The sequence below is a fragment of the Gadus morhua genome, chromosome 3 (genome assembly GCF_902167405.1).
Source record: "Gadus morhua chromosome 3, gadMor3.0, whole genome shotgun sequence".
NCBI classification, from domain to species: domain Eukaryota; kingdom Metazoa; phylum Chordata; class Actinopteri; order Gadiformes; family Gadidae; genus Gadus; species Gadus morhua.
In genome coordinates, this window is record NC_044050.1 from 19,281,651 (window position 1) to 19,309,480 (window position 27,830).

The following is a 27,830-nucleotide window of genomic DNA, read 5'->3' on the forward strand; positions in this document are numbered from 1 at the left end:
TTTTTGTGTTTTCTTTTTTCTAAATAAGCAGTCTACATACCCTCTGCAATTAAAACAGAGTGCTTTGAAGACATGACAGGCCCTTTGGATAGACCAAGTTGATTAGAGAACTCATATTAAACCGACAGCTGGTGGCCCAGCATCTGGTGAAACCAACACCTCTTAGTGTTCACCAGAGGGTTTTGGGGAAAGTGGACCATTTATGTGCTGTTATGAAACGATGAGGTAAAACACATGGACTACTCCTTCATTTTAATAGGGTGAGAATACTAATTTCTTTCATTGAAAATCCCCTCTATTAAACAGGGTAAAACAACCTTTTCTCTAAACCTCCATTGATAGGCAATCATTTGAAAGTAAGACAATGTACTGTAATGAGAACAACAGTAATTTTGAAAATACATGTACATTTCGTATGTGCAAAAGTCGGTCTTAATCAGGATGTTCTCATACACCCTATGGCATTAGTTACCCAGTCATATCTTCTGAAAGATCTTCTTGCTTTTATCTCATTGATTCATTGATTATTGCGAAGCCTGTGATAGAGACTAAATATTTAGCTGCATTTTCTCAGGACAAACATACTTTATCACTCTATTATTACTATATATCATAAGTCCTTCCTTTATGGAAACGCAGAAGCTTTATACCTGCTTTCTTAATGTGAATAAAAAGATGTATTTCTTGAATGGAGAAAGCGTTCTTAAACCAACAAGAGTGCGCCCTTTGTTGCCCTACTGCTCCAGCTTGGGATCCTTTGTTCCAGCTGTCAGAGTAGATTTAGGCGTTTGTACCAAGGCCTGTCAGAAACAGGCTTATCTCTTGGGGGCCTCCCCTCACAAAGCCCCATTTGGATACTCAGTGAGGGAGTGAAATCTTCATTATGTACCTTTTGAAAGAGTATCAGTCCTGCGCTCCTTAAGGCGGTCCAAGGGAGGGAAGTCTTTTTTTAATAGGTATTGCGTGGTTACACACACAGCCCAGAAACAAAGGCCGCCAATGGGACGTATGCGATATAGCATGTGATCACATTAAACCATTTTGGGCATTTTAAGTCTGTCAAGAACATCATATAATCTACCACGTGGACTTTATATATATATATATACAAACAGATATGGGATTTCTTTGTTCATAAAAATACAACAACATATGTTTCATTGCAATCAGTGCTCATTATAGATCAATTGGATTATTCAGAATAATAAATAAATAAATCGACGTCAACCCGCAACCATCCATCTATCCATCTGTCATCCTTCTATCCTATTATCTCTCCGTCCATCTCTTCATCCTGTTCTGTGTACGCCACACCCATCCTCCTATCAAATCCATCTTTCTCTCCATCCATCCATCCATCCATCCATCCATCCATCCATCCATCCATCCATCCATCCATCCATCCATCCATCCATCCATCTATCCACCCATCTGCTGGCCTTTCCCGGCTATAGCTAAAGTAAAGGAGTGTCAGCATATCTGCCATGGCACCCTGCTGATGTGTATTGTGATGGTGTTGAATACACCAGCTACCAATATGGCCTCCACCAAGACTGGATTAGCCACAGTGGATTAGAAGGCTGCCCTCCTGCTGCTTATTCAAATATTGTTTCACGTATTGTCATCTTAGGGTACAGCTCTGGCCCTGTAGTCTGCCAGCCAGAGAATATAATCAAAGAAAGCCGAATAATTAAAGAAAAATAAACGCCAGAATTGCACCTGATTTCATTACGGAGCGAATGTTGGCTATGGAGTGGCGGGTGATCGAAAGAAATAGCCAATGGATTCTTAGACAATGAGCGGTCATGAAAAAGCGGTTGAGGGATGATGGAGAGTGAAGCCCAGGCAGGGCCAAAATCAGCCATGAAAGCGTGTCTTGATCTTTGATACAATATATTTTTCTTTTTCTGGCCCTCTCGCACACACACTCACTTGGGAGTCAAAGCAATTGATGTGCTGCCTTTGATGGCCAGGAGAGGCCTGCATTAGCAGTCTAAAGGGCCATGATGAAAGGGGGGGAAGAAAAGAGAATGAAAAGGGTAAGAAAATGTGTTATTATAATGAATGAAGAAAAAACATGCACAATAAAAAAAAAAAACACTGGATTTTGCAATGGAGACAGACAACGGGCATGGAGGTTTGATGGTTTAATAGCGGCGGAGGAGAGTGCGAGCGACGGAAGAAGGCATAGGATCTTACCATGTTAGCCCGGCGCTGGCGGTGGCGGCGGGGACGACTAAGGATGACTTGGTGGTTCCAGTATGTCATGACCAGCTTGTTAGAATGGCAGCCGTGCACAAGACGGCCAGGAGAGGAAAAGGGCTCCTGAAGGTGGTCCGGTGGTCTCAGGGCTGTAGCGCGTCCCGTTGTGGAAGCAGTCGCCATCTTTGTCCCGTTGTTTGTCTTGGATATCCTCTTCTGCCTCTTCATCCCCTCCCTGGTGCCTTTGATCATGCCACCCCTCCCTTGCTCTCTGCCGTATGACATCATCACGCAGCGGTATCGACAATCATCAAAGAAAGTCCCCGCGTGAGACTGTATGTCCATCTGGGCGTACACGTATGAGGAAAAAAGGTATGTCAAAACAGAGCCAAGCGTGCCTTGTAACCCTCTTTGGCTCCTATTGTGACTGATCATGGACGGATTATTTGGCCACTACAAAACTATACAAACACGCATGCACCCACTGACGAAAACCAATCCCTCAGCCGGGTGCAACCAAACCAGAAGCCCCCTGCTGTGCCTGCTGTGTTTGATGTTGTATTTTAAGCAGCTTCCTTCATCCACATTTTTCGTTATTCCCATCCGTTTTCCATTTTATTCCATGTTTCAAGCTGATGTTTTTGAGAGCAGTGATGTCCTCTTCACAGATTTCTTGGTTTGAATAGAGGTTCAATCGACGCTCTCGGTAAAATGTGGTTTTGTGTCCGTTTATCCTTGTTTGTCGGGGTTCGTTGTGTCTCGGTCTCCCTCTCTGACAGCTGGTCGGGAACCATCTCCAATCCTGTTAATATGTATATCATTATGAGGGGCCAGCATATACTTCAGAGGTAATTCCTTATTTGTGGGAAATAAATACCTACAAAAAGAATGCATAAAAAAAAATGTTAAAGGATAACAGGCCGGAAAAAGTGCATTTCAGATACATATATTATGAATAAATGATGGAAAAATACGGAATGACAGGGATAAAGGACTTACCGCAGTGTATGTCAGTTCCCTGGAAAGAAAAAAAATGGTCTCTGGTTTGTTTGAAATTATCTAAGAACAGCCCTCCAAGGATACGAAGTGTGTTGCAATAGGAACATGAAAACGATAAATGATATAGGGGGACTTGGTTTTTACGTCATCTTTAACCATGGCAGACTATCTGCAGAAAGAGAAGAGTGAAAAGAAATGAGCAAAGCTTAGGAAGACAGACAGCTGATGGCCCCGTTCCACCTCTCTTCTTGCCCTCTTTCTTTCTCCTTTCACTACACATCCTCACTAAGGCGCCAGCCTCTAGCCGAGGCCCTCGCCTTGTCAACCTCCCCTGTCTACCTAATTGTCAAGGTCCTTGTTAGCATTATGCTAAAATGTGTTTCCTGCGTCAGTTTTCCAAAGGCCCTTACACAAGAACCTCCACCAAGCGCGGGCTCTTCAGTTTGACAGTACAACACTGTATGAAGAAAGCCACAGCAGCATGTAAAAAGGTGATGTTTTATACTTACTTGTATAATTATAATATGCTATATAATACAGCCCTACAGTAAGACCGATAGAAGACTGGCCTAAAGATACCCACACAAACCTGACATCTGTGCGCGCTGAAAGAGAATGGGACTCAATCGGCTTATCAGGACAAGCTCAGTCCAGCTGTGTGTGCAATAAGTGCAATAAGGCACACCAAACTATTCATTAAATGTTAGGGCAATTTAGGTGTCAGCCACAGTAGTATCGTGCAATAAAATCCAACTTGACTCTTTTAATAATGAAGTCCACTCTGTATATGCCCCTCTTTGAGGTTATATGAATTAAAGGGAAAGGAGGGGTTAGGGTCAGTGGGGGAGTCAGACAGACAGAACAAAGGATTATGGGTAGGTGCCAGAGAGGCAGTGGAGAAGTAAATCCTTTCAATAAATCAAAAATAAAGAAATTGATCTCAGTGTCTGACCCACCGCCATCAAGACACTCCCCTAGTGACAGTTGAACTCCTTAGAATGAGTCTTTGATCAGAATGAGTCCTCCTTTCATAAGACACCAGAGCTTTCAGTCTTGGTAAAAAAATAGACAGAAAAGAGACATCAAACCAGAAAGATTACGCCTGGTTTGTGTAAAAAATGTGCATTATTGGGGATTAATGAAACACTCTGCCCCACATTCATCCCTTAGCAACACCAAACCCAACATGACTGCTGATTTCTAGAGATTCCTCTGATTGCTCCTCTTTGGTTTGCATAATTTTTTTTTCGAAAATGTAACCTTTTTGGCCCGACCTTGTGTGATTCTTTATTCCACACTCACGTTTGTTCCCCACATCAAGCCCCTCACAAACTTTTTTCTTCTTCCTCCTCAGAAACAACTCCAGACTTGGTCCACCACACAACGACTCCATCGCAGAGACCCTCATTCGTGCATTCATCAACTCCCACCTTGAATACTGTAATGGAGCCCTATTTTAAGGCTCCGAACCAAGCCCTAGATATGAGCTCCAGTACTTCCAGAAGTCTGCTGCATGATTTCCTATCCGCACTAAAACCTGGTAGCACATCAGCCCCAACCTTATCCACTGGCAGCCAGTCAAGCCCTGTTTCACCTGGTCAAGGTCCTCTGCCTCACCTGTATACAAGTCCCTTCATGCCCTTGCCTCCCAGTACCTATTTACCCCCTCCCGAAGTCTGTTCTTCTGGCACTGGACAGCTCACCAGCCCTCCCACCAGCTTGTGTCTTTGGCGGACAGAGCTTTCAGGGTGGCTGCTGCCACCAACCTCTGGAACTCCCTTCCTCGAGAGATCCAAAATTCTGGGTCAACCAACCCTGTACGAGTGGGTCCACTAAACGCTCAAATGTTAAGTGGACCAAGCCTAAAGACCCATCTTTTTGGTCTCAATTCTGTTAATTCTGTTTTAATTGTTTAACCCTATATGTACAATGCCCTGGGTGTCCTGAAAGGCACTATATTAATATGTTTTATGATTTGCCATCTTTTTATTATTCATTCACTTCCATAGTTCATAAAAACATATGCAATCATTGATATTCAAATGACAACCTCCTACTTACTACAATAAGTATTATTGTAATTTCAGAAACATGAATATATAGTTCTGTTCAGAAAAAACTCCCTTTACTGCCCACAAATCTTGGTGACACTCTAAATATGCTGAATCCAGTAATTGTTTATTCGCTCTGCTGGGGAAAATATAAATATTTACAATCAACACGAGCTAGCCTGGTTCAACCTGTAGAGCTGAATAGGTTGCAGAAATAACGGCAAACTGGCTGTGCAGCATTGATAAGCATTTCTCATTAAACCAAAACCATCTGCCATTCACACAATGACATACCCTGCAAATGAGCAATAGAAGCTCACTCTGAGTGAAGCAAAAATGCAGGCACACACACACACACACACACACACACACACACACACACACACACACACACACACACACACACACACACACACACACAAAATCACAAACAAGCACACTTAGTGACACACAGGGACACACACACACACTTGCAGTCTAAATATATGTTATTTTTTCAACTAAACTGGGACAGATCACTAGATAATATTATATAATTGGAATTATTTAGACATGCCCTTGGTGACATAAGCCCCACATTTCACCTCAGAAAGAGAGAGAGAGAGAGAGGGAGAATTCCTCATGGCTGAGGTGAGATTACAGTCTGGGTGACAGAAGACAAATGAGCCCCTAGAGAGCCTCATAAAGGTCAGGTATGGAACCAGACGGATGGCTGTTAATCCTGACCCCAGGGAGCCACTGCACATCCGCCCGGGAATGCAAGTGTTACACATGGCTGTGACATTTAACCTGTATGAGCTGACAATTGTAGGTGCCAAAAATGTACACATTTCTCTAGGCCTGTAGTCAGACAAAATGTCGGCTCCATTTCTCACAGGAGCAATTATACGAGTGGAGGGAATATTTGACCATTCACTACCCTATAATAAACTACAATTAAAATTGTAAAAAAAAACATTGTCGTCATCTTTTCTGAATTGCAATGCTCCAAAGTCATTATTTGTAGTTTAGATGATTCTTTTTTTAGAATGGATAGCTGGTAATGCACTGGTTGTTGTTGGGGCACTGATGGGTCAGAGACATGACAGATCAAGTCAGTTCAAGTTACAACTTGGTCCAGTGTTTAAACAAATGGTCAACACCCAAAAGAACAATTAAATTGTTTATTAATTGAAAGTGTGAAATTAAACTTGCAAGGGGAAATGTGAAATAGGTGTGGCCCAATTAGCCAACGACCCCATTAACCATGTCTGCAAAACATGAGCACAGGGCAAGTAGGGCGGTTTCAACACTCGGATAGCTATTAAACGGTTCAGCAATATAAAAATGTCTGTTTGGTCCCAATAAATCGGGCCGAATCACTTTAAATGGATTAATGATACATCAAACTAGCATTACACCTAAATCTCAACCTCATCGCAATGACTGTTTACCCCACCTTGTGGCTTACAGAAGAAATAACTACTGGTCTGCTCCCAAACATTTGCTCTTGATCCCTCAATGAGTAGGCTATTGTCATATCAGGAAAAAAGAATTTGGGCCTGCAACTGTACTGGTATACAACTAATTGACAATTTCCTTCATCTACAAAAGTGGGCCAGTCTATTAATATGGGCTCTGAACGGAAGCAACGTTTTTTTGTACTGTTCAAAATAAATTTTTGAAAAAAAACAAACAAAACAGAAATCAAACTAAAAGCCTCTTTAATTTTAGAGTTACCTTTTGGTAAACTACACTATCACACACAAAATGTACAGAGGTTTCAAGGGTATAAACCAAAATAATCACACACACAGAGAAAACTATTGATGTAGGAAAAACCTGTTCAAATGATTTACTAACAGTTTTGTAATAAAAAAAGAAATAACAAGGGGCTGAAAATGTTGTCTTGGTTTCTACAACCTTCAATGTTAAAATAAAATTGTCCCTCTCCCTTAAATCATCACTTCTTATCTTCTGTCGCCGCCTCAACCAATTTGTCATTTTCGGGCACTTTAATGTCCTCTGCTTGTTTATCAGTCTGTTCTTCTGCTTTAACAACGTCTGCGCTGTCGCCCTGGTCGGTCGCCTTCTGGTCTGCTCTCTTGTCAGCAGCATCGGCCTTTGGAGCGTCCTCTTTGACAACTTCCTGCAGGTTATACTTCCTGTAGAGGGCGTAGTCTGGCACCACGCTGAGGCAGCACACCGTCTTGATGACCTCGACGATGATGGTAAGCTCAGGGTTGGTCAAATCAACCTTGTTCTCTGGGTTCATCTTCCCCACCAGGCCTACGGGAACAAGAAAAATACATCTTAGACTCAAATTAATACAGAACACATTTTCCAAACACTTTATTGCCTATAAGATAAAACATGTAGATAGATAAGATAAGGTGTGGTTAAACAGTAACTAGAAATGGCATTGGCATTGACACTGGATACAGGATACAGAAGCAACGAGTTAGTTTAACAGAAGAACCTGGGAGCCAGCAGCTTATATTATGCACTCAATAACTCCCATCTATAAGAGAATCTAGTGAAAGCAGCTGCTGGACTAGATACCTGCAACGGCTTTGATGATGTCATCCCGCTTGTTATGGCTGCTGTTTCGCGCCTTGAAGGCAATCTGGAAGGTGGCATGATTGGGGGGTTTGAACCACGGCTCCAGGAACGTGATCAGATACTTATCCATGTCTTCCTGGAAGGCCTTACATGTTCCACTGACCTAGAACAGAGCACAGGCGTATCAATGCAAACTAGTGAAATACAGAGGACATCATCTGCAAACTGCATGCATAATATGTTGTCTCACTGGAAGCATCCTGAGAATGTTGCGGGACTTATTCTTCTTAGTGGCATGGAGGTCAGACAGGACGTGATGTACCAACTTGTCAGGTTCTAGATGAGCAACAATAACAATTGGTTCAATAAGAGCACACTGAACATGGGTAACATAAAGATGATTTTTTTTTTCTTTTCACTTACCCACATTGTGGGTCCTAATGAATACAACATTGTTCGCTCCACTGTCCAGAGCCTGGAAGCGCTTCTCCCCTTTCCCCTTTTTTTTGAGCTGAGCAACCTCCTTCTTCAGAGCTGCTTCTGCATCATCTTCCTCTTCGCTGTTACTTCCGTCACAATCTTCTATCTGCAATCAGGAGTGAAACGTTAGCTGTAAACATTAAAGTCTATAATTATACCGAACTGTTCATTTTAATTTCAGATATGAACTGACACATGTCAAATCATGATTATGTTCGAAAATAATTGGTGAAGAGTACATTAGAAAGGACGCTTTTTGTATTTACCTTCTCGGGTCCGTACAGTTTATCTGCATACTCGTTTAGCAGGCTGTATGCCTCCGAAGTGCATTTCTTTTCATTCATGTTACACGTGATAATGATCCCTTGCATGCCCACCTCCAACTCCCTACACCCCTTATAGCGCTTATTCCCGCGGCTAGAAGCGTATCGCTTTTTGCTGCGTTTCTTGTCATTATCCGCCGACATGTTTAGAACTAGTAACTCGTATTATCTAACCGATAAAACGAATGTAAAACTCCCTTGGTTGACTGCTAGTGCTTTCGCTAGCGTTACAGCTAATACCAGCTATGGTTCCTAGCTCTTCTAACTAACAGTTTATTGTGTGAATAGTAGACGGATATTTAGCAAAATGCTAACATAACTCTTGTAAAAGATTAATCTAGCAGCTATAGAATAAACATTACAGACGAATTAATTGATTCATTAGCAACCTAAGTCAACGTTAGCTACACACATTTTAAAACAGGTGGTTGGGTTCGTGAGCTACCGCATGCGAGAAGGGACAAACTTAATCCAATACCTTCGTTGGAACTTTCAAATGGAAATTGGAGTCTTTAATATATCAGATTCAACCTTTATGTCACGCTTATATAAAACCAATAGACGTTGACTGTATTAAAAATAATTTATTTATTTATACACATGAAAAGCATTGTAAAAGGGAAATAAAACGGACAATATTTGGTCTATTATTTTTGTGAATGTATCAAAAGTAACAATATTTAAACTAATTGAATAAATTATATTTCGTTTACATAATTCTTATCGTAACAGCAACTCGTTACACCTTTATTTGGTAAACAAATCATTCCTTTGCATCATACCATTTAACCTTTTTTTTTTTTTTTTTTTACTTTAGTTCATTAAATGAATATTACATTTTCCAAGTAAGTTAGTAGCTCTTCCTTGAGGTTGACGACAGTTGCGGACGACGAAGAACATGCAGAGAAATCGAAGACTGGACACATGAATTGGCCGGTGAGTGGTCCTTAATCAGCGCGGACTCCCACTTAAAGAACTTGCAGCCGTTCTGAATCATATTCCCGGAGCCCGACCGGCGCACTGGACAGCAGTAGAATCCAAGTCCTTGATTGGGACCGCCATTGCACACGGTCTGCCGTTTCGCCCGGCGTCCACATCCGCACAGCGGAGCAGTGATCCTGGGCGGCCATGGTCTGGATGGATGTTGGAGGGATGAACGTGTGGTTGTCAACGGGCAAGATCGACTGGACATGGGGTTGCTTGAGATAGAGGGGATGGCACTCTGTGGGGTGCGGAGAGAATGAGCGGAGGTAGGACGGGGATTTTCTGCTGTGTCGCTATAGATAAAAGAGCCCGCCTCCTTTCCATTGGGTTTCTTGGAGCATGGTCTGGTTGCATGGTGCTGAATGATGACTGGTGTGGGCTTTGTCAACAAGTAGGATTCCAAAGTCCTCTCTTGGACATTGACCTTGTGTGTGATGAGTGAGGACGAGTTCCCTGTTCTTGATTTATTCTGAGGAGCCTTTGAGTTATCTTGAACATGTAAACGAACATTACTGGAAACAACTTTAGGTTGATTAGATGTTATTGAATTTGATCTTAGAGCTGATCTATTTGCCAATGAGGCATGAGGGAGCTGTCTTATTTCATTTACACAGACCAAAGAAGATGGCTTAATGTTATTAGATAAGGAACTAGCTTCTAATTTCGGGCCGTTTCCGTTTTTGTTAACAAAAACTGTCTTGTTCTTTGCAATTACATTGATCTGATGAGGTATGAGGATGGAGGAATTTACATATTTTGACAAAGAACTCTCCCCGCTATTGTCGTTTGCATCAAGTGATTCATACAAATCGGCATTGACACCATCATCCCCATCCAACACCTCGTAGTCATAACATCCGTGCCACTCCTCCGTGTCCACCGAGATATCCGTCTCCGTGCCGTCCTTTGTGTGTTCCAGCATCGCTGTCTGGGGTTCAAAGGTCGGACAGACCTGCGGCAGGTGTGATATGGATCCCACAGTGGTGGAGCAGAGAACAAGGCTGTGGCTATTGTCCCGGCGTGAAGGAGCATTTACCAGGACTGGAGAGAAAAGGTCCATGGTCGTCTTTTTACCCGCCACAGTGCCCTTCCCCAGCAGAGGTGTCGTTGTACCATTCAGCAGGGTCCTGGGAGAGACCAGGCTTTTATATTCTTGAAAAGGTTCCTGTATTGAGTTTCCGTTTCTCTTTGTGTCCGAAAGTGGAACATTGGTCTTTGAACACGTTTTTATCTGAAGTGATCTCTTTGCCGATGTTTCTTCGCTGGACAGCGTCTTTTCATCTGGAGCCATGTTTTCTTTACTTTCCTTGTTTTCTACGGGTGCATTTCCGAACAGGGGCTTGGGCTTCATTGGCGCCTAGTATGAGTGAGAGAGCCACAAACTCTGCAAGTCATTAAAAGACACCTTTTTTGGGTTATGATGAAACAATTTAAATCAACACTCTCCCTTTCTTCCATTTAGCAAACCACCTCAAAGAACAAAGAAAATAATTTCCTAGAGGGGCCTAAATAAGAAAAAAAGATCTGACCAGAGCTGCAATTACAAATAAATGAGAGGACAAATGGAAAAGAGAGAACCAGATAGAAAAAAGGATAGGATATTAGGATGATTGTCACCTGGCATGATTCTTTGGGGAGACAAGCAGTGGAGCGGTTAGTAGCGGGGGGAAGAGCGGACGGGTTATCAGGCAGCCACTCACCCTCTCCTGCGTTCTGGTGAGCTTCATCACACAGCCATCCCTCATCATCCTCAATGCCAGCTGAGCAGTATTACGGGAATCATCCAGACCTGTGGAAGAAAGAAACGGAATGAAAAGATCCAACAGGCAGATAAGGATGGTAAACCTAATAAAAAGGATTTTATATTGTCTCTCTACCAGAATGCTCTCGTCCGGAAAACTGGATCCCTAAATCTTGTAACGCCCCATTCAGCCCTTTGGGTTTTCTACTGTAAAAAAGCTTGAAAACACATACATATGCTTGGTCAAAACACAAAGCACTAGGGGAAAAACATTGGGAGAAGGAGAGAGACAGAGACTGAGTACATACTCTGTAGGTGGCTCGGAGGTCGATCCAGCTGTTAAGCACATCAGGTTTGTGGAGCTGCTTGCGCTTACACTCATACTGCAGGCACACGGCAAGGTCCCAGTCTAATACACACACATCCCAAAAAGATTTTACATTGATGTTTGTTTCAGTTCAACTTAGGTAGCTCCCATTGTGTGCACAAAACACACCAATAATTTGCCTTTTTTAAATAAACCAATTCAAGGCATAGGTAACCTACAACAAAAACCGCTGATACATACCCTGTGGGAAAACATACTCAAAAACCAAGATTTTTTTTGAGTAAACAATGATAAGCTTTATCATGCATATCAACGGGTGTATGAAAAAGGCTATTACCGGACCATGTGACAAAGGCACAAGGCTTTTGAAAGGCTGAAGAAGTGGATGATGATCGTTCCCCTGGTAAGGTCAACCCTTTCTGAAGCTGCAGGGTCTGTAACCAGCGACTGAACCGAGAGAGACAGATGTGGAGGGGAATCCCTTCTTCCACCTGCCTCTGGAAGATACATACATTAGATTCTATCCACATTTAAGAACTGCTGCAAAATCTGAACGTTTATTGTCAAGAAAGAAAGAAAGAAATACCTGTGTAATGCCAGTCAACTCAGTGCAGAATTCAGAGAGAACTGGATGCTCCTGTGGCTGGACGTAGGTATGGAACTCGGAGTCTATTTCCCCCGTGGACGTGTTGAGTAGAACAGCAGGAAACTCAACTGGAGAGCGGAGAGAAAAAGGTAAGTTTCAAGGATAGGGGGAAACGGTTGGATATTTTGATGGAGGATCGAAATACTTAACGTGAGGCCTACTTATTTCTTGGCCATAATTGTTTTTCTCTCTCCAGCACGTGGACTCAAAGTCAATCACAATCAAGTATGAGAATATTTGATCTGAAAAAACAAAAACAACCAAATGAATAACCCCAAATTAAAATGTCTCGAATGTGTATGATTAGTACCACTAACGTACTTACTACAGACAATAAATGCCTTATTTTCGGTGGCCTGGCGACGCTTCCTCAGTAATCCCAATTCTCTGTAGTGTAACATTAGATAGAACATTGATAAAAGCCGTAACGTTACTCATAAGAGTGATCTACAATGTAAACAAAACAAAAGCCCGTACTTAGCCAATTTCTTTGTCGACATGCTTAAAACCATGCGGCATGCACAATTTATATTTGAGATACCCTTCGTTCTATCGAAGTTGACACGATTGTAGAAACTGGTGTGAGGTAGTTCGCGGTACATTCAATTTGAAACCCATTACGTTACACAATCGATTGGTAAGGCCGTTTGACTGCACAGAGAACATCGACCAACCCCGAGCGCACATCAGAACCCGGAACAGCGTTGTGTTTCCCATCAAAATAAAAGTCTAATTTTAAATATTCACTTTAGAACCTATGTTTAGAATATAGTTGTACAACACAATTGTCCACACTTAAAACATCATTATTTTATCTTCCCCTAGTTTTTTGCAAATTTAGATAACAGTTAACAGTTACTGCATAAAAGCTGTAATTCAGAACATTAAAACACCACACATAGAGCCACGACCACTCAAAGGAACAGCTTGTAACCAGATCCCGGGTTCTGAGACTGCTGCCCATTGCTCCATTACAACAATTATTTAGTTATTTGTGATACTGTTCTTTCAGAAATATCATACGTTGTAAAGTGTAATTACAGTGGGTGTTTACATTTGTAAAGTTTTAATTTGAAAATAATCACCGGAAGTACATTGCATACAGTCTGGTTTGTTTACATCGCCGGCGTTCAAGGAAACCCGTGAAATTTTCGGATGGTTTTAGTTTAGGTTATTCTAACTGCTTTATGTTGGGCTAAATTGCATCATATCTATATCATATCCATGGCATCCGTTGTTAACACATAGCAAATTGTGGATACATTAATTTAGCCACGGCCCTTGGGTAAATCTTTAAAAACTTATAACGCTATTCACCTCTTCCCTTCAGCAATCTAGTTTGGAAGCATGTTGTCCACATGGCACTATACTTTGGATGGTTGCGTGCTACAACTTGTTGTTACTAAGAAGTAATAATTAAGTGCATTAGAAACAGTTAACATTCAACAATTTATTACGAAAGTAGTCTTGATGTAGCAACTACCTGAACCAGCAGTATTTAATCCATTGTTTGGTTTTTCCAACTGAGATTACGTCTTTCTTCCAGTCGATGATTCATCTTGAAAATGATCCCGCCGACACTGTCCTGCTCGTCCAGGAAAAGAAAAGAAAACACATCAACGAAACCACAAGAAAGTAAAAAAATGAAAAGGAAGATGACAGACGCCGATCGTGTTGTTCATCACATCCCGAGGATCTCTGTGCCATTCGCTCACCTGCAGCAACAGGTGACATTGGATATGCTAACAGAACTGCTGCACTTCGCTGCTCTGGGGAAAATCAACGGTGCCAAACAACCTAGGTAAACAGCCGGGCGCCATTTCTACATAATCTTTAATCAGTTCAGGAATGAGGAAAAGAAGAACAGTTCCACAACATTTTGTTTGTCCAGATACCCATGTATTAAATGCACTTCTCTTGGGTATAATTCTCTTTTACAGTTGGTGCCATCTCCATCACCAGAAGAACATACAAGGGGTGAACATTGTTGTCCTCAATGGCCTTTCCCAGTGTCTTTTTTACCAACACTTCCTGACTCTGCAACATCTCAGAACCAACTACAACACAGTACGTATCACACATCCAAATATAATCTTGCCATGTTACCTTTGTATCATTGTATGATTGGCCGTGTACCATGTGTTGGCATTACACACAAACCCATACAATGCATAGAAAGGTGTTTGCATCGATTTTTCTTCTAGCAAGTTTCCACTCTTGGGTCTTATCGATGTCAAGCTTTTCTAGCAACACCAGATTAGATTTGGGGCCAATCCCACCTCCCCCAAAACAAGTATTGATTTCTCTGAGTTTAATCTCTTGAACATCTATTACTTTTTTTAGAGGCTCACTTTCACTCCATCGGCTACTGATTTACCATCTGGAATCTTCAGCAGTAAAGTGCCTGAATCTGTGAGTTCATGCTTTGCTCAAAGGGACCAGGAAAGCAATCGGCTCAGAGATGGTAGGTTTTCCAATACATTTAGTACCTATTCATCGTAACTCCCAACTCGATGCTCTCTATGCAGTCATTTTTTTCTCAATATGTATGTGAATGATTTCCTTTCGACAGTGATGAGACTGCATCCGATAATCAGGAAGTTTGGAACAGAGGTGAAGGGGCTCACAGCGTACACTCTCCCACAGGAAGAGATGATCAAAAAACACTTCCCTGTGAGAGGTAGCTCTTAAATACTGCTTCCTTTTCACTCTGCTTTCGTTCTTTTTTACCGCCTCTGCTCAGTTCCTGCATATGTTTTTCACAGGCATGCCAGGCTTTGAGGACTTTGTGTCTACAGAGAGTGATGACTGTGTAACAGACAGAAGTCCTCTCTATGGAGTGGACTGTGAGATGGTAAGACTCAGTTAAGGCCTCAAAACAAATGACTGATATAAATCCACAGTGCCCAAACAGATTGTAACTTCGATGGATTTCAGTGTTTAACTGAACAGGGGTACGAGTTGGCCCGCGTCTCTCTGGTGGATAGCAGTGGCACATGTTTGTTGGACGACCTGGTGCGACCTCCAAACCGTATCCTCAACTATCTCACCAGGTTTAAATCAGCCCATCCACACCAAAGTTCTAAAACAGTGTTCTATATTCTGCACTGGAGGCAATCTGATGGCTATGTTGACTGATAGGTTTTCCGGAATTACCGCGGCCATGTTGCGGCCAGTCACCACCGTCGTCAAGGATGTTCAAGTAAAGCTTCTGAGGCTGTTGCCCAGGGATGCAGTCCTGGTCGGACATTCACTGGAAAATGACCTCAGGGCTCTTAAAGTTAGTTACTGGTTTGAAAGTGAATGTAATTAATTAAATATTAATCGAATAAACTGATTTTGATCTTTAACAAACAAATAATGGGAACTCTGGGCCTATTCATGATCTGTGTGACGTTGTATAATGAGGTTCTTCTCTCATACAGTTGATTCATCCCCATGTGATCGACACCGCACTGCTTTACAAGAAAGAATTTGGACAGCGGTTTAAACTCAAGGTCCTAGCTGAGGCTGTTCTAGGGTAGGTGATTCTTGCTATGTTTGTGTGTGCTTGTGGCTATGTATGTTTGGGTTGATGCATGTGTTGGTTCATCAATGATGTGATTTGTTTAATGACTCATGGGCTTTAGGAAGCAGATCCAAACCGAAGAGCAGAATGGTCATGACCCTATGGAGGATGCTTCTGCTGCTCTGGAGTTGGCCCAGTATTTTATTAAGGCAGGACCTCGAAAGGTAATATCTCCCTGTCTTCACTATATTTATTTTAACCCCCCCACTCAAACAACCCTTTATAATGCCTTTATGAAGCCAGACTGGTTGATATTTACCTGATGTTTCATGCTCAGGTTGTAGAGTGCCATATCGATGAGTTATGGGGAGAGAGTCTCACTGTATCTACGCCCACTGATGTTCAACCTGCCCCAAGTAGCAGGTAAAACCAATGAACCATCGCCACTTTCATCTACACAAAGATAAATATAAGAGGAATACCCTTTGATTTCTGAAAACAAAATCGTTTAACTTTCTGTTTTATATGCTTTCTCTTTTAAATTTCTGAAATTGTAATCAATAACGTGTGATCAAAAATGTCTTTAGGTTTGCTGATGTGCTCCAAAAGTCTGGACAGACGGTGACCTTCATTGGAAAACGCGCTGACATCACCGCTAATTCATCCAATCAGCAGTGGCACAGCTCAGACAAGGAGGTGAAAATGAAGTTGTGTTTGGCTTTAGGAATAGTGCTGACGAACAACACCGTGCTTTGAATTGTAGACACTGGAGCATGTTAATGCTTTAGACACCCCAAAGCTCATATACATTCACAACCTCACCACCTAACATTCACTATCACTAATAGCTGGTCTAATAAAACAGATTAAGATTATGATGAAAATCTGACATAATATATCCGACATCATAGATTAGTACTCTTAACATCTCTACTCACAACATCCCTTACCCTCTGAACTCAGGTGCTGGCCTCCTTCAGAAGACAGACGGCACGGCTATCGTTCTCATTGGTGCAGTTCTCTTCAGTCTCAGAACACATGAAGAACTCCGGCCTACAACAGGAACACCACCACCAAAGAGTGAGCCACTCGTGCATCATTGTGTACATAAAGTATTATTAATTGTTAATTAACGTATATATTGATGTGTGTGGTTGTGTGTGTGTGTGTGTACATTGCAGTTACGTGCACATCTGAGGCAAATGTGTGTGGTGTTTGCGGGGCCGTTTCCATCTGGGTTCGGGGAGAGGGAAGTGAAGAGGCTGTTTCGCTGCTGTGGAGCTGTGAAGTGCATCAGAATGCTGCCTACCTCGCACAGGGTAAACCACCGCTGGTCCCAGGGACCCCCATCTCTCTGTCCAGTGACGGGTCGTAGTGACAGAGACTGTTAGGAAGCAGTCGACAGAATCTTGGCAAATGTTGTTTTTTAATTCCTAATCATCGTTAAAAGAAATTATCAAATATAATGTGATAAATAGTTAGGAAGTTATCTCCATGCCCCACTTGATGGTCTGGTCATTTCTATTAACTATGGTGTTGGGCCCCCCGAGAAAAAGTATTTGGTTTGACACAATAACCCCTACCTGTTCTTTAATGAGCTGTATCTGCATTTGATGGTCCCAATTAAATCGTCTGCTAAATGGCTAAATACTAGGCATAGAATATTGATGTGGTCATGGACCGAACTAGTTGAGGTACTTTCTGGACTCTAATGAGCTAAGCTGTCACTCATCACCGGCTCCTCCCCAGATGCATGCAGAGATTGAGTTTAGGCTTCTGGAGGGGGCTGTGCTGGCAGTCCAAACACTAAGTGGACACATTGTGCATGGACAGCACATTCGGGTAGGCAGCACCCTCTGATTACTCTGCTCACTATAAATCTGTTATTTAGACGATGCATACTAATGTGTGTGTGTGTGTGTGTGTAATCGCCTATATCTAGGTCCAGAGGCCGGTCAATGAGTCCACATTGGACCTTGATTTAACCCTTGATGCCCTGAAGGAGGACCCCCTCAACATGAACCATGTCCACGTTATGAGGCTCAAACCTATCGTGAACCCCTCCCACATACTGCCTCACACGAATAGACCCATGCCAGTACCAAATGCTCCAGGTTCACATCCGATTGATAACGACACGAAACCAGGCGAAAATGGGACCACGACGATAGATGCTAACAATTCAAAGGTGGCTGCTTCCATCAATGAGACTCTAATGAACGGTTACAATCAGCTTCCTCAAGGTCCTCCTGCCTGTGCACTGTCTGAGAATGAGCTCAACGAGGTATTTGGCCACTTCGGTGTGGTCGAGAAAATCCTGCGGCCCAGCAAACCCAATGGAAGACGAGCAAGACATGCGTGTATAAGTAAGCAAACACATTTCACTATCCCCCTACTTTTTTGCATCATCCGTCGAGATAAATCTGTGTTTGTTTCTTACTAGTTAGTTTGGGTATGTGACAGAGTTTCAGAGTCCAGAGTGTGCAGCAGCAGCAGCCCTGGGTTCTTCTGAGGAGCTCAGGGACCAGAGGTACCTCGTCTGTCCCTCTCTTACCCCGGGTCACCTGCGGTCATGGGCCCAAGAGACCACAACAGAGATGGAGGAGGTGGCCGTCGAGGGGAGCTTTAGCAACAACACCATTACGGAGAACAACCCATTGGTGAGTCGATTATTTGAGATGAATTACGTTGGGGCCAAGCCATTCAAGGTCAAAGTTAACTTGCATGTTGGGTGAAATTTCCGAATGCAAGTTAATATGCATTTCAACTACCTGCTTATTGATTAGTGGTGGTTGCAGTATCGTTGGATGGTATTGCAGTGTTTGTGTTTACCTGTTGGATTGGGCATAACAAAATACAACAGGTTTGAGTTAACTGGGAGACAATAGACCTGTCAACTCAAATCTCAAATTGACAATGTGATGACTACAGTTGAACTTTTTTATTTTAGGATGGAAAAATGGAGGGCGTGATGAAGAAGTTGGATGATCGCCTGAGAAAACTTTTTAAATCCCTCCCAGACCGCACCTTGTCTGTTGTAGTTCTTCCTGGACAATCTAGGTGAATACCATGTAGATTATGAACAACACACTGCATTTTAGGTTATTTGTAGACAAGTTCCAAAATCACATCATCAATTTGAAATTCCTCATACTACTGCCTTCTGTGTGTATGTACCTATGGTTAAAAGGAAAATTTCAGGATTTGTTTTCAACCTTCACCCTAGTTTGATCATTTTGGGTCCAAGGGACTAATGCGGACAACAATTTGAGATTGGTCCAGGATTGACAGTGAACACTGCAGCTGACTCATGAAAACGGCTGCAATGTAATCCTTAGGGGATATTACACATTGTATGTCCTCAAAGTGATTGGGACAGGGATAGGCACTAAGACCCAAAATCATAAATATGGTCCAGGTTGAACATTTAAGCTACACAACTTTTACACAATTATTCCTTAAAGTATGATCTGAATATTAACCATCTCTCCATCTGATGTCTAGCCTCAATGGCCATTATCCTGGTCTGTGCTTCCTGGAGGTCAAGAATGTCTCCTTGTGAGTGGGCTAGGACAGCCATCTGCACCACCTTCCTGACAAGAATCAACGAGTGGCCTGAATTACTGCAATACAAAATGTACACTGTGTGATGGTTTCCTTTAAATTATGCAAATAAACATTTTAAAAAGGCTAGTCTTGGTTTTTCCCCAAGTTAGACATAAGGACAAAAATAAGGATGTCCTTCATTGTTCGTGTCAATGGGTATTTTGTACTGCCTCCTGTGGGGAAAGATCTTCCTCCATGAGTTTTAGTACAAAGACATGAACCTTGAAAGATGGTGTAGAATATTATGCAATTATATTTCCAAGTCAACTTAGTTATCCTCATCTTTGACTAAAGTGATCAATTTAAATAGGACAACCCAAAGTTGTTTTACTCAACTTTTCATCTCAATGCATTTCTTGTATGTGACCAATAAAGCTCTTGAAGTGAAGATGTTACTGACGGGATAAAGCAACATGATGCATGTATTGCTGTATATCAAATTAGAAATGGAATGGTCAAGAAAACACCCATACTAGATCCAAGTTAGATTTTGATACCTAAGAAATAAAGTTTTGACTTTCAATTGGATACCTGCGTGCTTTGACAATTGTTTTTCACAAATAAAAGATATCATTTTTTACAAATAATAGAATGAACATCTGTACTAAGAAACATTCTTTAATTTTTCCTTTAAGGAAATTTCTTTTTTAAATTTCCTTATACAAAATGTACACGTATTCTTAACGTTTACACATTGCGCAGTAGAACAGGGAGTTTACAAAAACACAACAAATAAATTCATAGTAACACATTTCCATACAAGGCTCCTCCTTCAAAGGGTCAAATTATATACCACCAATATAAATACAGGATCATGGAGAAGCTTATAGATTCAATAAAACTGGAAAAGTCGACAGTAACTATCCAATCTTTAAAATGAAAAAAAAGGACTTGATTGTTTTTTTTTTTAAAACACTAAACTATAGGGTCAAGTCAAGTGATGCTTCCAGCACAATTCTTTCTAGACGCACAGGTAGCCACACACAAAACACAAGACTAAAGGAGCGGACCAGCTGGTTAAAATTGGCGAATAGTGAATAGTGCCGCAGTGTCGACATCTTCCTGCATGTACGTGCCCGTAAAACTTTTACCGAACAGTAAAGAATTGAAGATTTGCCCAGTCTTACATTACAAGATGCCTGCTGCGATTATGGCTTTTGCATTACCTTCAGTAATACAGTCAAACGTGTTGGCCGGTACCAATGGTAACTGTTGAGGAAATGATCAGAGTCAGAGGAGGAGTTGACCGAATGCTAGTCATGATCCGCATCATTAAGTGCCATGAGATCCAGTAAGCAAAGGTTTGAAGCGAAACAGATTCTTCCTGAGGGGGGGGGGGGGGGGGGGCCTCCCACCCCTGACCACTTACTACCAGACCGCGGGGACATCAAACAGGGATGCAGTTGATTCAGAACCTACATGAGAAAGATCTATTCAATATAAAAGGGGTGGTGATCAAAATTATTTGCATTTCTGTCACTTTACAAGATGGGCGTACAAACCTTCATTCTTCCTCTTCTTGTTGTTCTTACGAGCCTTCTTGCCTTGATTGGTCACAGGGTTTTGCCAGGTGTTTTCAGCCTCATTAGCTGGAACTGGGCCTTCGGCACTTTGCTCTTCATGGATCGGACTCAAATCTGAAGACTCTGAAGTACACCTGCACGAACACCAGAGGACGGACAGTTAAGGAAAAACAAGCCCACAGCAGAAAATGGTTATGGTAATGTGAAGCTAAACCGATAAACACGGGATGGGATATACATGTGCAGCTTCATCAGCAATAGACTTACGGAGTCTTAAGCCAGCCTTCGGACGTCCTGCTGTCGACCACTCCTGCGTACGATTGAGAGTATAGCTCTATAAGGACAGCGTTGAGAATGTTACAACCGACCCCCACCCGTCATTCAAGAGCTTACAGACAATTCATCTATGGATCAAGCAGTCCTGTTACAGCAAAACTTCTGGGGCAGATGGCACATATTCAGGCTGGAAACCAGAAACTAAGGGGTGGCATTACCGCTCGTTTCCACCCCCCAATCAGGAAAGTAAGTGCATTTCTACAGTGGCTGCCTGGTCTACACAGTGTTGATTCTAACCATTTAAAATAAACGACTACCAAGTCGTTTATTACTACAAGATGGCGTCGACGGGTGAACTACTGATGGTATTGTGTGTATAAAATGTAATTTTTAAATAAACAATCCGTACACTTAGTTATAAATGCCTCGTTTTATATTTTAAGACCCTTATTATACTACCAAAGTAGTGTTAGGCTACTTCTAGCCTTTGAAATGGTTTAAAATAGCGATCTAGTTTTCACCATAACACATGCCCCAATCGTTCCAAGTTTATAGTGTCTTGGTAGAGTCGGCTAAAAACAGCCAACTTAAGAATGCGTCTACAAGCGCTTTTTTGCTCCCAAACGAACATCCCCACTCGTCATCATATTAAACATACCCCAGATCCGTTTTACAACGGATTTCCCCTTTAACAGCCAATTAGATAATTTCAAATCCCCGCTTCCAGCCATATAAATCAAGCGAAAGAGTGAAACGCCACATCTTCCATCAGATTATTAATCTTAAATCTGATGTGTGAGATTAGTAGTCAACAGATAGTGCTACATGATTCAGCATGCAGAATCCGTTTCTTAGGTCGAGTATAAAAAGGGAGGCACACCATCAGTCTTCAGCTTCTTGTTCCCCATGCCATCTGGATGGCTGCTTTGATTCCAGCCGTCGGTGGCCTGAGCTTCTCCAGCCCCTTGGTCTGCTTGATTGGGACTTATGCTGCGCTTACCCAAAGTCCTTCAGAAAAAATAAATGATGCATACACATAATACATACACGTTTGTGTGGCTCATAGTAATGCTCTGCACATGTCGCTAGACCTTCAGTAGACAGCAGGTCTGTCCCAGACAGAAATCCGTTGACTAAAAGCCTTTAGTTGACGGCATTAGCCTCGTTTACATGGCACATCTGATCCACATAAATTTCTATACGGAATATATCTGTTCCTAAAATGTGATCCGAATGTACTGTATACATGGCAGTAACAAAAGTGTCCGTTATGTCTCTCGCGCACACCTGACACATCTCTGGACCGGCGGCGACATAATGGACGTCTTATCACTATTTGGCATTGTGAATTTGATTTTAATGAAGGCACAGCAGGAGAGAGATTTTCTCTGCCTGCTCCTTCAATTAAGGAGGAGGAGGACAGCACAGCTACGTCGATTTCTCGTCCGATCTTTATATTTACCCCCACCTCCAAGAGGACATTTGTCTCCTCGAAGGTCCAATTGCGAACTACTGCAGCTGCCATCCCAAGTTAAGAAGTATTTTAACGTTCAGCCTGCAAAAGTACTAGTAGTAGCCTACTAATTTACAGTTATCTCGGACGCGCGGACACTACGATACGCGAACATTAATAAACACCCATGTCCCTTCGCTTAGCAACCGGACACGCTTACCGGACTACTTACGAGTGTTAACAAAGATGTGAATCAGGCAATAAATCCACTTTCCTCGACAGCGTTCAAGTTTGGTGTGCATAAAAGTACCGACGGAGCTCAGTGGACCAATTGCAAACTACTGCAGCTGCTCAAAGTTAAGTGTATACATGTCGATTAAAACGGACTACACCACCTCTTCTATTCGGCATAGAATTCTATGCCGAACAGATAATTGTATTCCGAATGAGGCATCCCCACACACACACACACACACACACACACACACACACACACACACACACGATCATTTTCTTTTCCGCAGGGAAATCTATGCGGATCAGATGTGTCCATGTAAACGCGGCTAGGGTATAGTTGTAAAGTACGGGCCCCATTGGAGCTCCGGGTCGGTACCCTTTATAGCCGTAGCCCGTAGTTCCAGCTGTAGTGGGGGACTTGACCCAGCCCTCCTCTCCCCAGGACTGGTCAGGCTGGCTGTTGACATCCTTGTTCTGCCGCCGGCCCTTCATGTACTCTGCGTACGTTTGGATTCGGTAGCTCTCTGCATAGCGACTGGTGTTCATTGCTACAGAAACAAAAACAGATTTAAAAAAAGTCACCTGCAGTAACATTTTTAGCGTTGAATAATAGGGAGTTTGTAATAATGTGGTATAATTTCATTTGAAGTATCGTGGGATCCTCACCTATCTGAACCTGGTCCGTCTGACTGAGAGAGACGAAAGCTGAGGTGTCGTCTATCCAGGACACCTGGATATTACCTGGGGGGGCGGGGGAACAGATTTAAGTATGGGGTCCATGGGACGGATGAGGCTTTCATGGCATAGATATGAGCAAGGGTGTGTTTTACCGAAGGCACTGAAGAGCTGGTAGAGGTCGCTGGTTTTCCATTCTTTAGGGAAGGTGACGTAGAGAACATGGTCCCGCTTGGGTCGCACTGAGGAAGAAAATAAATTCATGATGCAAAAGTAGCAGAGAAAAATGATAATAGATTGAACTTAAAACCAAAACAATTACATGCCGAAATTATTCAGAACAGAAAATGGTTCACTTACAGTCAGGGCCGGTCATGTTGAGGTAGGGAATATCAATGATCCTCATCAAGAAAAGCCTGAGTGGAAAAGGAAACGAAAATTATATATTAGGTTTTCGAAAATTTCAATAAGAAAAAGTAACGACTCAGGAAAAAAGAAAGAAAGCATACTTGTTGAAAAAGGGCTCCATTAGTTTCGAGCGAGGAGAGATGTGGGCTTTGGGAGGGGTCAAAAATGAACCTAATGAGAAAGTGGAAAAGGAGACAACACTTCAAACCTAGCAGTCGAAAACGATTTCTGCAATGATTTTCTGCAACGCATTTGCACCGAGGCAGAGAGGTGGAAATGCGTTTTACCCAGGTAATTTGCCATGGAGATGAAACACAGGCCAGTGATGTAGGCATCGTAGCCGGCCTCATGGAGCTGCTCTTGGGCTGTGTCATATCGGGGGAAGCCTTCTGCAGTCTCTGGCAGGAGAACAGTGGGCAGACAAAGTGTGCGTGTCAAAGAGGATGGGACTTAAGCCATGCGGGATGCGTGAAATCCATACGAGCATATCTTCTCACCAACTTTAGGAGATTTGAAGGGGGCCAACTTGAGGCGCCTCTCCAGCTCTGCCAGAGAGGTGATGGGAATCAAGTCCTAGAAAAGGGCATTCGGCAGAATGTCACCAACACTAACAAGTAAGTCAGATACGTTAAACCTCCCGTCTAGGAATATTTAGTGAGGAATGCTTGTGCGCAATGGCGTTTGTTACCTTAAAAGGTTGCGTGGAAGACATCAGTTTAGTGTCCAGGAGTCTAAAAACGTAATATATATATTTTTTATTGAAACCAAGTGGCAAAAGAAAATCAGTATTTTAAAATTCTTATAAAGCTCACCTTGGGAACACACACATGGATACTTCTTTGAAGTCTTGGAGGTCCTAGACAGAACAAAGTGTAAACAAATTCAATGAAACTTTTTTTTTTTATAAAAGACATGAACCACACACACAGCCTCAGTCAATGGTGCATTATGCATTGTGTATCCATGTTACCTGTGGCAGTGGGCAGTAGAACTGGTGGATTGTGTGCATGACATCCAGAAGCATGTTGTGTCCGACCACAAGCTTACCCTGACACAGAGTGACACAAAGCCAAGATGTGAACGGCATCAAGAACACCCAAGTTCACAACAGCAAACGGTCAATGGATTTCAGATTAGGAAATCTTTAAGAAAAGCAAACTTTTAATCAAATAATAAAAGACACTTACAGATTTAGAGATGGCATGGATGACCCTTGAGAAGCCAACTGCATCATTTAGCTCCTCCTATGAGAAGATGAATGCATGGGGGGGAAACAACATTTATTAACGGCCCCAGTTTGAGTCAGAAATCTAACGACGTCCGTACTCAAAAGACTATATCTACCTGCTCCTTCTCCAGTTTTTGCTGCTCCCTCCTCTTTCGCTCATCGTCGTCCACTTTGCTGATCTGAATGTAGCGCTCTTTCTGCAAACACACGAGGCACAGAACATCCACGCTTGTTCTCCTGGGCTTAAAGTTGCATTAGATAACGTGGTCTAAGGCTGAAGTGAGAAACTCTTACCTTTTCCGTCTCTATGGTCTCCACATGAAGACCCTTAGGGTACCTAAAAGAGCAGGAGAATGCATTAGCCATTAGCCAGAGCCCATCAACACTACTGCAACAGCAGAGAACAAAAGTAGCCAAACTCACTTCCAGTTAAGAGTCTGGTATATCAGCTTTCTCTGGAACCTACGGGTGAAGAACAGTGGCGAACGAGTCAGCTACAAATACAAAAAAAGTAGGGTACTTTTGTTGAGGCAAGTAGCGGGTGGTTTACCCGGTACATGGCTCCAACTCCACCGTCTTCTCAGAGTTGGTGAAGAGGCCATCGACCTTCTCGCTGCAGAGGAGGACGAGACATGTTGCTTGATCGACAAGTTTAAGATGTTAACCAACGGCATACAATGAAACGTCTCCAGCCGGGAAACGCCGACTCCTTTCAAAACGTCTATGAATATGATCATCAGAGGAACGTACATGACACGGCTGATGAAGTCCTTGTGTTCTTCGGGTACGTGCGCGGGCCCTTTAGAGGACGGTGAGATGTAGGACGGTGTCGCGGCTCCATTGGCCTGCTGGTTCCGTCTCTCCTCTGCCTGCTCCCTCACACGGCCTTCCTCTTCCTGGTTTAGGTAGGGGATCCCTGAGACAAGAACAATTAAAATCAGGAAGTGTTCTCCACAACTTCACTCAGGAAGTGAAGTCGTGGAGAACGAGGCGTTTAAAGTGCACGTTGGTGATTTAAATGTATGACTTTTCGAACAACTCCAAATAGGCCGTTCACGTGGCAGTCTTTTGAATTGTTATTTTTTTAGCAAGAACCATTACGAACATGGAGTATTGTAAGGTTAGTGTGGATGTTCAACAGAATGTAAATAAAGACTTTATTTCACTCACCATGGCGGAAGACCTTGTTAAAGTCAAACCCCTGGCTTGCTAGAAAGTCAATACTTGAACTCTGAAACAAAAACAGCATTTAACTTGACAAAAGTTTAGCCCAATAAATATACTTATAGTCCTGTGATTAATGACCATAGCTCGAGGGACAGATTTAGCTGACCAAGGACTTACTTGACAGATGAATTTAATGTCGGGTGATGCTCTGTTGAAGGGTTTCGGGAATATATAAAAATTAAAACACTTGATGATGTACCTGCGGAGAGGGGGAAAATAGGATATATTTAGATTGGTGAGCTTGTCCATTGTTATGATGGCTTTGGTAGCGGCATCAGTACTTGGGCACATTTTTGTTTAATTTGAGCAACATACAATAATTTACATTTTTTGTTCATGCACACAAAATAACTGCCTGGTGGTTTATTGTTTTAAATGGGTAGTTAACTCAAATAATAAGTCTCATTTATATTACAGGGGGAAACTTGATGGATACACTTATTATGGTGCACTTATTCAAATACAACTTTGCAGGCGTTGATTTTACAAATATTATAAACAGAACATAATCCAAACATAAACACATTTTAGCATGTGTGCGCGTAGTCAGTCCTACAGTCTGCAACCACTCACTTGGACGCCTCCGTGTCATACTTGAACGTACACAGACCAAACTGGAACAATAGAAAGTCCATGGAATGCTAGAAGGAGAGGAAAATAAGAGATTAACGCAATGCCAAACACAACAACCCCCGCGTTTAAGTGGATGCTGGTAGCAATGATGATGAGGAGGGAGAAAGTGAAGTACAACGAATTCGTGCAAACCTTTTTAAGCTTCGCGTATCGTTCCTCAGGTGTATCCATTCCATTGGTGAGTGCACTGACATTAGGCCCATCGCTTATACCTTTTGAAATATTACAGAATGCACAGCGATTAGGATTTGAGTTGCAGCAGTGCGTTTGAGAAATGTGGATTCAAATGTGCCCATAGTTACCTGAGAATTCACCATCGATAGCAAGGAAATCAGCCTCGTCTATCGCACTATACACGGCGCTTAAACAGTCTTTAAAATCTGCAAGAGAAGGGGCAAGTTGAGCAATGTGCAAGGCTACCAGGTGTGCATGCTTTCCAGCAGGCACGTTAGCGACACCGCTAGCAACAACGATGCACCAGCGTTTACATAGATCAATGGGGAGATTCTGACTACAGTGAAACTCAATTATCTTTATTGCACCATATTCTTGCTACAAGTAAACAGCAAAGGAAGAAACTCCGTTATACAAATCCCGCTACTCACTTTTCCGTGTAACCTCCATCCCTGCAGAAATACCACTGACAGCTAACGATAGCTAGCCTGTTACAATTGGTTTTTTAACCCTTTTCCTAACACTTCCGGTGCTGCAGGCTGACGCATTTGACGTTGCACACAATAAAAGTAGTTATTAACCTCCAT

The 27,830-nt window shown here is 42.4% G+C and overlaps 5 protein-coding genes across 9 annotated transcripts in view; 1 reads left to right on the forward strand and 4 right to left on the reverse strand.

Moving 5' to 3' along the window:
• LOC115539875 (axin-1) overlaps positions 1–2,401 on the reverse strand; it is a 16,342-nt gene extending 13,941 nt beyond the window's left edge. Inside the window, exon 1 of the mRNA XM_030350732.1 lies at positions 2,200–2,401. The gene's annotated coding sequence lies outside the window, so the exon portion shown is untranslated. The remainder of the gene's footprint in view (positions 1–2,199) is intronic.
• A 4,000-nt stretch (positions 2,402–6,401) lies between these two features.
• thumpd1 (THUMP domain containing 1) lies at positions 6,402–9,063 on the reverse strand. Its single transcript, XM_030350759.1, has 5 exons — positions 8,540–9,063; positions 8,217–8,379; positions 8,044–8,129; positions 7,794–7,956; positions 6,402–7,520 (listed from the first exon to the last, which is right to left on the reverse strand). Exons 1-5 carry the CDS (start codon positions 8,738–8,740, stop codon positions 7,195–7,197), a joined length of 939 nt encoding a protein of 312 aa, XP_030206619.1. The 5' UTR covers positions 8,741–9,063; the 3' UTR covers positions 6,402–7,194.
• Positions 9,064–9,165: 102 nt separating this feature from the next.
• eri2 (ERI1 exoribonuclease family member 2) lies at positions 9,166–12,991 on the reverse strand. Of its 2 annotated transcripts, none has more exons than XM_030350737.1 (9): positions 12,773–12,987; positions 12,621–12,682; positions 12,457–12,537; positions 12,236–12,363; positions 11,987–12,146; positions 11,630–11,730; positions 11,458–11,539; positions 11,281–11,369; positions 9,166–10,937 (listed from the first exon to the last, which is right to left on the reverse strand). In XM_030350737.1, the coding sequence occupies exons 1-9, from the start codon at positions 12,895–12,897 to the stop codon at positions 9,447–9,449; spliced, it is 2,319 nt and encodes a 772-aa protein (XP_030206597.1). In that variant the 5' UTR covers positions 12,898–12,987; the 3' UTR covers positions 9,166–9,446. The 2 variants fall into 2 exon arrangements, with proteins under 2 accessions (XP_030206597.1, XP_030206598.1); XM_030350738.1 differs by having other exon boundaries at positions 10,761–10,937; positions 11,198–11,369; positions 12,773–12,991.
• Positions 12,992–13,396: 405 nt separating this feature from the next.
• rexo5 (RNA exonuclease 5) lies at positions 13,397–19,493 on the forward strand. Of its 3 annotated transcripts, none has more exons than XM_030350734.1 (19): positions 13,397–13,704; positions 13,842–14,096; positions 14,236–14,362; positions 14,639–14,759; positions 14,868–14,975; positions 15,061–15,149; positions 15,233–15,348; positions 15,437–15,575; positions 15,721–15,815; positions 15,925–16,027; positions 16,141–16,226; positions 16,391–16,499; positions 16,767–16,883; positions 16,985–17,122; positions 17,553–17,645; positions 17,746–18,169; positions 18,267–18,463; positions 18,754–18,863; positions 19,308–19,493. In XM_030350734.1, exons 2-19 carry the CDS (start codon positions 13,861–13,863, stop codon positions 19,363–19,365), a joined length of 2,466 nt encoding a protein of 821 aa, XP_030206594.1. In that variant the 5' UTR covers positions 13,397–13,704; positions 13,842–13,860; the 3' UTR covers positions 19,366–19,493. The 3 variants fall into 3 exon arrangements, with proteins under 3 accessions (XP_030206594.1, XP_030206593.1, XP_030206596.1); XM_030350733.1 differs by having other exon boundaries at positions 13,397–13,580; XM_030350736.1 differs by having other exon boundaries at positions 13,397–13,580; positions 14,868–14,968.
• Positions 19,494–20,007: 514 nt separating this feature from the next.
• parn (poly(A)-specific ribonuclease (deadenylation nuclease)) lies at positions 20,008–27,790 on the reverse strand. 2 transcript variants are annotated; one of them, XM_030350745.1, is made up of 26 exons: positions 27,675–27,790; positions 27,372–27,449; positions 27,202–27,281; positions 27,010–27,077; positions 26,554–26,635; positions 26,380–26,440; positions 25,960–26,125; positions 25,760–25,822; positions 25,633–25,671; positions 25,504–25,546; positions 25,326–25,406; positions 25,169–25,225; positions 24,952–25,029; positions 24,794–24,837; positions 24,670–24,712; positions 24,479–24,554; positions 24,269–24,379; positions 24,083–24,152; positions 23,934–23,989; positions 23,729–23,815; positions 23,565–23,639; positions 23,275–23,446; positions 22,089–22,216; positions 21,200–21,242; positions 20,912–21,066; positions 20,008–20,824 (listed from the first exon to the last, which is right to left on the reverse strand). In XM_030350745.1, exons 1-26 carry the CDS (start codon positions 27,691–27,693, stop codon positions 20,778–20,780), a joined length of 2,022 nt encoding a protein of 673 aa, XP_030206605.1. In that variant the 5' UTR covers positions 27,694–27,790; the 3' UTR covers positions 20,008–20,777. The 2 variants fall into 2 exon arrangements, with proteins under 2 accessions (XP_030206605.1, XP_030206604.1); XM_030350744.1 differs by having other exon boundaries at positions 21,200–21,266.
• Positions 27,791–27,830: the final 40 nt, after the last annotated feature.